Source organism: Morone saxatilis, unplaced genomic scaffold, assembly GCF_004916995.1.
Source record: "Morone saxatilis isolate NCDOM2014 unplaced genomic scaffold, NCSU_SB_2.0 Contig24, whole genome shotgun sequence".
Classification (NCBI taxonomy): Eukaryota; Metazoa; Chordata; class Actinopteri; family Moronidae; genus Morone; species Morone saxatilis.
The window spans coordinates 16,336,120-16,345,030 of NW_023339807.1; the positions used below are offsets into that span (position 1 = coordinate 16,336,120).

The 8,911-nt window shown below is 44.6% G+C and overlaps 1 protein-coding gene across 4 annotated transcripts in view; it reads left to right on the forward strand.

Moving 5' to 3' along the window:
- si:dkeyp-69b9.6 (zinc finger protein 865) overlaps nt 1-8,411 on the forward strand; it is a 9,652-nt gene extending 1,241 nt beyond the window's left edge. For 2 of the 4 annotated variants that reach the window (XM_035672568.1, XM_035672567.1), the window contains exon 3: nt 2,004-8,411. In XM_035672568.1, the coding sequence (XP_035528461.1) occupies nt 2,460-7,148 (4,689 nt within the window). In that variant the 5' untranslated portion in view covers nt 2,004-2,459 and the 3' untranslated portion in view covers nt 7,149-8,411. The remainder of the gene's footprint in view (nt 1-2,003) is intronic. The other 2 variants (XM_035672569.1, XM_035672570.1) reach the window with 2 other exon arrangements.
- The last annotated feature ends 500 nt before the right edge of the window (nt 8,412-8,911 follow it).

Sequence of the window (8,911 nt, forward strand, 5' to 3'; positions counted from 1 at the left end):
CTGCACATAGTGAGTGCAAGTACAACAAAAAGCAGTGAACTCCAGACCAACCAGAAACAGTAGTAAAGTGCCACAGACATAAATAATAATGAATCAGTGTACTGGATGAATTCTAACTAATATGTAATATGTGCAGTATGAACTTGATATCTACAGGTTGGTCATCCTCTTGTCCTACCCTGTGGTGCTATGCAGCACCTGATACTGTATAATTACACCCATTATTCCTACTCAGGTTGTTGACCACCACTAGTATTCCTTTGAGAACATTTATGATAGGAAAGACAATCCCATATACTATATTTTTAAATTATGTGGACTGGTTTTAGGCTTAGAATGAAACCGACAGAAGTTTATTGCTACTTAATGTTACTAACGTGTTATTTTGTGTTTGTGACTGGTCTGGTAATAAACAACTAAAAAAACAGAAAATGGTAAAAAAAAAAAAAATGTTTGTGCAAGTATTGTGAACTTTGGGGCTGGAAAAGGTGCTCACCTAAGTGCTAAATGAGGATCAAAAGAAATTAATTAACATTTTTTTGCAGGACAGGTTGACCTACATTCAAAAACATTTAGTGTGCTCTCTGATGACTAATGAATAGTTTCATGTTGAAAAGGAAAACCTGGATAAGGGACTGTGTCCCAGTGATATTCATCAATTTAAGGTATGCAGAAATATGACTTAACAAGGGCTCCTGAGACTGAATAACATCTTAAACTGAATGCACATTATCTGATATCTGATGAATCTTTATTATCACCTCATTTTAATGACTGCCGGTAAGTTGTGAAATGCATTGTTTTATTTTTTCCTATGTGATTTTGGATTTTATGTTGACCAAATTCCTTGTGGTAATAATTAAAAGCCATAATTTGCAGAATTGTGACAGCACAAGTGATAAAATGTAGCGGAGATGCCACCAGTGTAAGTAGTACGGGTAAAATCCAAATGAATTGTTACACATGCACACCTGAATTTAACCAAAAGTGAGGAACCTGCTACCTAATGGGGTTTTTCATGCAATGACGACACACCACTCTGTATTCTGTCTGTACCTCTTCCTCAATAAACATGTGGTACTTACAGAACTAGCCACATATCCTGTATTTATACTGTATACCTCATCTGAAAGGACAGCATATAAGTGTTAAAGGGTAGGTAAGCTGGTGTATAATATTATAATAGATTGGGTTATTATCTCTAAAGTAGCTTTATTAAATAAGCAACTTCATGCCTCCTTTCACCATTAACTCGTCTTTAAGGCAGAGGCTTATTTTGAACACCTATATGTATAGACAGTAAGAATGTTGGAATGTTTGAATATGAACATATGATATAAAGAATTGGCATTCATGTAACAATACTGGTTGTGCTGCAATCCAGCAGAACCACATCATGGTAAGTTATGACAAAATATAAGAGATTGCAAATGTTTATTAGTTTTTTGAAAGCGGCTGCAAAAGTAGAATTATCTGGAAAGAGACACCTTAAATAGTTGAGAATTGTATTTATTCACCTGACATAAGACTAGAACTTGATGTGTATATTGGTCACATTTCTAACTTAAACTGGTGGAGTAGACTCACAATAAAAAGAAACCTTTGATAAGCAAATTGCAGCATAAATAAGAAACTAGCAATAACTGAAAATGAATTTATCAGGTGTGAATAAATCAAATCCAAAAGGGCAGCTTAAACCCAGTGTCAAAGTATTAAGCTGGTACTCTCTCTCCACTTACCTAAGTATAGAGATTCGGAATTACAATACTAAATGAATTTAAGTTATCGTTTCACTTAATGTGGGTCATGGAGATAAATCTCTGTCTTTTGTAGTGTTACAGTACAGACATTGGTTTCTGTCTGTTAGATTCACTTTAATGGATGTGTCGCCTTGTTATAAGTTAGAGGCCTATTATTAAGCGTCTGTAAGTGAAATTGTACTCAAGATTATAGTCCTGTTCCCTTCTATGACTTTCACCCCTTTTTGAATTTTGTTTTTTCAGCTATAGGGACTTCTCGACGAACACGGATGAGGAATCTTGCTTAGATGAAGGAAAGTGTCAACGCAGTAACTCTCAAAGGAAACAAGAAGAAGTCATTTGAACTGCTTCTCAATAAAAAACTATTCTAAGCAATTTTGAAATTAGGTGGAACTCATCTACCTGTTAAAAAGACATCTTACCCTTTGATCATAAACTCATCTTCCTGGCTACCCCACTCATTTTGGAAGTAGAGTGTGGGCAGCGGATGATCAACAGGGAGTAGCAGCACCAGAAGTAAACAATCTGGAGAGACGAACTTTAGATTTAAGACATTCTAGTAATTGTGGAAAGAAATAAGTATCATAACCTCACCCTTAGGGTAAAGTTTGTCCTTCACTAGTCAGTGGTGGGATCATTGTTGCCTCTCCTAGCGCTGAAGGTTTGGCACCTGCACCCCCATGCGCCAGTGAGTGGGAAATGTTCCAATTTGGAAAATACAATCTGGACATTATAGAGATGTTAAGTGGGCACCAGGCCCACCAGTTTAAAGGCCTTGGTTTAGATCGACAACTACAGCATCAACAGCAAGTGCAACTTCACCAGCATCAACTCCAGCAGCAGCAGCAGCAGCAGGCTGAGTCTTCTGGAGCTCTTCTGTCTGGACTTGGCTTGGGCCCCCTGCAGGGGTCTAGAGGTAACGCCTTTTCTGATTCTGCCTCCATTTTTGCCAAGATGAGTGCCCCTCCTCCCCCACCTTTACAACAACAGCCTTCCTCATCTCAGAGCTCTCGTTCAAAGTCAAGCAAGATGAGCAGCAGCAGCTCAAGCCATTCTTCAGGCTACCCACAGTTCCTGCGCTCTTTCCACCCGTCTGAGGCAGCACTAGCACAGGAGCAGTTACATCCAGGTGTAGGCCGTTTTGAGCACTTTGCTGGGGGAAGTAGCAGTAGTGGGAGTGCTGGGGGATTAGGAGGATTAGTAACATCAGCACCTCCACCCCCTCCTCCTCTGCATCCCGGCCTCTCTGTCCCCCAAGCATCATCTGGTCCCTCCTCTTCCTCTCCTTCCCCTTCAACCTCTGTGGCCACCTCTAATAACCCTCCTAGCAGCAGTGCAGTCAGCACATTGGGACACCAGTTGGTTGGGGCCCAGTCTGATGCACGGAGTCTTCACCAACAATTTAGTTGCATGTTAGCTGCTAATCAGTATTTCCTTTCTGGGGTGCCTGCTAATGCTAGTTTAGAGCAATTTCTTGTTCAACAGGGAACCCATAACCATTTAGGGATTGGTTTAAGTCAGACAGGTGGGGAGCCTAGTACTAGTCTTGCACCACCTCCTGCTTTGCATTCTTCGCACTCACATGGCCACTCCACTCCCCAGTCACAGCAGGGTCCGCAGCAGCCTCCCCAGCAGCAACAGCTTCCACCTCACACCCTATCTCATCCTCACTCTCATTCTCATCCTCACCACCCGCTCCACCCAGTCTCCCAGCCCTCATCACTAAGTGGCTTTGACTTCCAGGGCATCCCTGTACTCTCATCAAATCAGATAGCCTCTCTGATGCAGCAGGAAGCAGGTTTGCCCCTCCCCTTGCCACTTCATTTATCTTTATCTAAGGATGATGGCAAAGGGGAAAGCAGTGGGGGGGGGAGTAGTAGTAGTGGTAGCAGTAGCAGTAGGAGGAAGAAAGCTATGGCGGGCTATTTGCCACAGAGAAAATCAGAAAGCGCTAGTAATAGCAGCAGCAGCCATGGTCACAGCAGCCACACCGGTAATCCCAGCACTACTAGTAATGGTGGAGGGCTTAGTCATGGTCAGCCCCCAGCTTTAATTGGGAGTGGGGTTGGTATGTCAAATATGGGGGGAGACCCATCATCCCTTCTTGCCTCATCATCTTCATCCTCATCAGTAGTTTCTTCCTCCTCCTCCTCTGCTCCCTCTTCCACTGCTGCCTCAGTACTGGTTACTAATGATTCTCACCTTTCTAAATCTGATAACCAGAGCTCAATGCAACCGAACCCCACAGAGTCTGATTCAGAGCCCGTTTATAGCTGCGGAGATTGTGGCAAAAGCTTCCCTCACCTTTCAAGCCTTCGCAGGCATTTGCGCATGCATGAGCCAACCACAGCAGGTACTAGCAATTCTAGCACTACTGGCCCTAACCCTGTTCATATTAAAACACAGTCTGACCCAAGCCTTCCCCATTCGACCCAAGAAACTCCCCAGCCCTCATCCAATTCTTGTCCTAGCCCAGACAAAATATTTCATTGCCCTGAATGTGGCAAAGGCTTTAAGAAAAAAGGGCACCTCCTGCAACATGGTGTTATACACTCTTCAGCCCGCCCATATGGCTGCTCCACCTGCTCTCGGGCTTTTAATCGTAGAGAGTCACTGACACGCCATGAGAAGATACATGAGGAAAAGCCATTCCGATGTCCCGCCTGTGGTCGTGCCTTCCGTGAGAGCACCTCTCTACTCAACCATGCTGCCTCAGGCACCTGCGGCAAGCCAGGTAGGGGACCCAAACAAAGGGGCGGCAAGACAGGAGCTGATGGTGAGGACAGAGTCGGGGGAGGGGGTGGAGGAGGTAACGGAGGAGGGGGAACTTATCAGAGCAATAGAGGGGTTATTTATGGGAAAACTGAGGAAGAAGATGGTGTAATCATTGTGGGGGAAGGAGAACCAAAATCAGGTTTAGGATGTGATGGTCTGTTTCAGTCTGGAAGGGGAGGGAATTCAAATGACAGGGACAGAACAGATGGTAAATACCCCACTGACTACTCTCGGAATCGTTACACAGGCTACCATGATGACCACCGTTCTCAAGGTAATCCATCTCCATGCTACTCTGGTGCCTCCCCCTGTGGAAGTGGGATGGCGGGCCCAGCTCTGAGAAAGGCACCCCTGGCCCCAACACTGCATCCACACTCACAGAGCCACAGCCAGCACCACCATCCGCAGCAACAGCCCCACCTGCCCCTTTCTTCTCTACTGGATGACTCAGAGGATGATGTCACTAGCTCTGTCAATAATGCAATCTCCGCTATAACAGCAGCTAGTAACAGTGGAAATAGAGGGGATGATAGGGGAGACATCATAGGAGGTCTACTAGGTGGTCTTGGTTTAGGTCCTCTTGGCTCACCCTCATCAACATCTGGTATGGATAAGAATTTCAGAGGTGTTGGTAGCCAGGAGGCCATGAGCAGCAATCCACAGAATCCTACTGCCAAACCAAAACGTCCCCGCAAACCCAGAGCTAAGAAAGATCCTGCACCTGGTGGACAGCCCCCAAAACGTAGGCAATACACCCCCAGAATGGGGCCCAGTGGGCTCCCACGCACTCACCTCTGTAGTGTCTGCGGTAAGGGATTTGCACGTCGCGAGACCCTGCGCAGGCATGACCGCATCCATACTGGAGAGAAGCCCCACCACTGCACTGTGTGTGGAAAGTATTTTAGAGAAGCTTTTCACCTCAGCAAGCATCAAACAGTCCACTCTGGGGCAAAGAATTACAAATGCAGCATCTGTGGGAAAGAGTTTGGTTACTCCCAGAGCCTCAGGAGGCACAGCAAACTCCACCAGAAAGGGGAGCTGGAAGAGGTGCCCACAACACCAGCTGCGGAGAACCTTAACAGCTTTAACCCAAACCCTCAATGTAGCGTGGCCCAAGACAGGAGCCAGAACCAAGCACCAAGCACCTCCTCCTATTACTACTCTCAAGACGTCAAGCCTCAAGACACCAACCCCCAGCCTCAACCTCCACCCCCGCCCCAACCACAGCCCCCGCCTCCACCTCGACTCTACACCTGTGCTATATGTTGGAAGTCTTTCCGCCATCACTTCCACCTGACTGCCCATCACCAGACGGTTCACGAAGGTGGGGGTGAAAAGCTCTTCTGCTGTGAGGTATGTGGCAAAGCATTTGCTTACTCTAACAGCCTCACTCGACATAGGCAGTCGCAGCATGGGATGACCCGCAGTGAACCGTCTAACCCGCAAGAAGGCAGCAGTGGGTCTGGAGACAACAGAGGTGGAAGTGATGTTAATCAGTCAACATCAGAGAGCGAGGCTGCCACCAATGCCCTGCTACAGATGGCTCCTTCCACAGAAGGCCATGGAGGGCAGAGTCTTAGTGTTGTCACTCATAGCCACCAACAAGCACCCCCGCAACCACCAGCTGGTTACTCTCCCCTCTTTTACGATGCAGCCCATTCTGCAGCCTCTAATGCTCCATCTTACTCGCAGCCTCTGCCTCCAAACTCAACAATCATGGCCCCCCAGCACCCCCATTCCCCAGCCGGGGTGAAAGGAGAGCACATATATCCAGCTGGATCCCGTAGCCGTACGCTTCACACCACAGCCCCGTTCCAGCCCCTCACGGAACTGCCCTCCACTGAACATCATCATCTGCATCATCATCACCATCACTCCCACCATCATCCTCATCATCAGTCAGGTACCCAGTCCCACCAACACCTTGACTGCAGCATCCAGTTGTCACACGATGACATGAGACGACACAAGAAGAAAAAAAAAAAGTCCAACAGGAGAGATTGGAGGGAAAATAAATGGGAATCCCAAGATTTAGTCAGATTCGATGGAAGCAAAAGGAAGAAAAAGATAAGTTGTACAATAAGAGGGCAGTTGAATAAAAAACAAGGCTCTCTTCGTTTGACAATTAGGCGAGGAGAAGGATCAGGTGGTGGAGGGTATAAGCTTGTCAACACTGGGGGAATGAAGGTGCAGATCCTGTCGTCTCTTAAAGTCCCTGTGAAGCGTTTTGGCTGTCCTATATGCCCCAATTCTGTGTTTTCCCGTAAAGCGGGACTGCTAGTCCACATGGCAGTAAAACACCCACAGAAAGCCTCGACCACTCAGGAGCGACTAAGGTGCAGTGTATGTGGGAAGCAGTCTCACAGGCCTTTGGCAGCCTTCATCCATCGGGCTTCCCATCGTGCCAGAGGGACTTTCTCCTGCCGACGCTGCTCCACTCGCTTCTGGAATGCAACACTTCTCCACAGGCACAAGGTGTCCTGCCGCCGCAGGGCTAAAGGACTGCAGCGTGGAGATGCTAACAGGCTGAAGCTTTCAAAGAGACCAGGAGAAGGACAGACCCAAGAGGGTCAGGGGGAGATGCCATACCTACAGGGACCATACAGATACTGAGCATCCTGGTATCTAAAAAAGAGTGGCATACAAGAGGGATATTTCAGTTCTAAAATGGGAAGGTGAGAAAAAAGGGACTTGAAAAGGCACGCTGCCTTTTAGGAGAATTTGCCTCATGTCTCATGTTGACATCTACTCTGCTGACTATTAGAATGAGTGTGTTAACAACTACTGTAGAGCATCCTATAAAATATCACCAGAAATTCTTCCAGATTATATTGGAAGGTGTTTTCAAAGACGTGACTGTTTCCATAGGTTCATTAACCCCTTAAGTGCATTGACACTGCTTGGCTGACACTGTGCAGTTACTAGACAAGTTTAGGTGAAATGACCTGCTAATGTATCTCTCTTCCCCATAACTAGAATCCCTGCTACACCTCTTGCTGTATGATAAACGTCTCTGCCGTGTACTTTGTCTTGTTGTTGTTCACTTAGAGGCTCTGAGGATTTTTTTAAAATGTAAAGTGCATTTATTAGGAGTAGGGACATGGGGACAAAGACCTTTGTTGATAGTTTGTCAGTGCATGTTTGTTCTCTGGTCAAGTTTTTTGCTGAGGTTGTGAAATCACTCCTACAGTATGTGATGGTTTATTCAGTATATCCCCAGAAGTTTGTAGTGTTTAACTTGATTTGAAAGTTGCTCAATATTCCCTAGTGATTTAATCACATAGATAAAATGTCAAAGTTGCTGGTAATTAGCATTACAAGGATCCCTCTCCTGCCAAAATGAAGAAACTTACAAAAAGCCTTGCTTAGTATGTTCACTTTACTTCATTTATTTCAGATATTCCTAGCTTTTATACCAAGAGATTGAAAACAGGTTAAACAAGTGGACTGTAACACATGTTTATCTCATGTTATTTGTATGCTCTTTTTAGCAGTGATTATTTCTACAGTACTTCACGGTGTGTTAAAGACAAGGACCTATCATAATAGAAACAAATGTAATATTCCATGTATTTATGTGTGTAACCCAATCAGTCTTCATGCCAATCTTATACTTAACCCCTTCTACCTTTTACTTTTTGCTGAGTTGCAATCATATTCTTACTGTCAAGCCTTGTTTTTTTTTTCTTCTAAAGAAAAATAAGTTTTAAGTAAATCTTGTCACTTTATTCACATATGAAATGTTCATACCCCTGTCAAGCCTTGTTTTTTTCTTCTAAAGAAAAATGATAGTTTTAGTAGATTTCTATCACATTATTTACTGAGAAGTCAGTAGTTGATTATATTTCAGCAATGAATAAACCATAAGTGTAATCATTTGTTTTCCTTTCATTTCTCATTCAAAATTACCTACTGCAATATCCAAAAGATGGTACAAAGTGCTAGTCAATGAACACGAGTAAGTTGTAACTGTAACCAAAGTCAGTATTGAAGTTTTACAATTATATTTAGCTTCATGTCCTGTGTGAACTACGTATCACTCTGTGGATTAAATGGATTTCAGGATGTAGTTGATATACCAATAAATTTCATCAACGTTCATAGGTTTACCAATGTTATTGGCCAGATTACTCCAGGGTGATGAATTGTTTTCAATAGTTTAAAAATTTACAGTATATTATCACCATACTTGAAATAAACGGCTGTGTAAAACTTCTCACTTTTAACTCCACAAGATGGCAGTAAGCAACTCATTTTACTCCACTCTTGGCCTGGTGTGGATGAGTGTGGCAGTCACATGGATTTTGCACTGATAGGGGGTGGACTGGAGAGGCTGAGTGTTGTGTGACTGAATTATGTGCCTGTCTGCTGTTTAC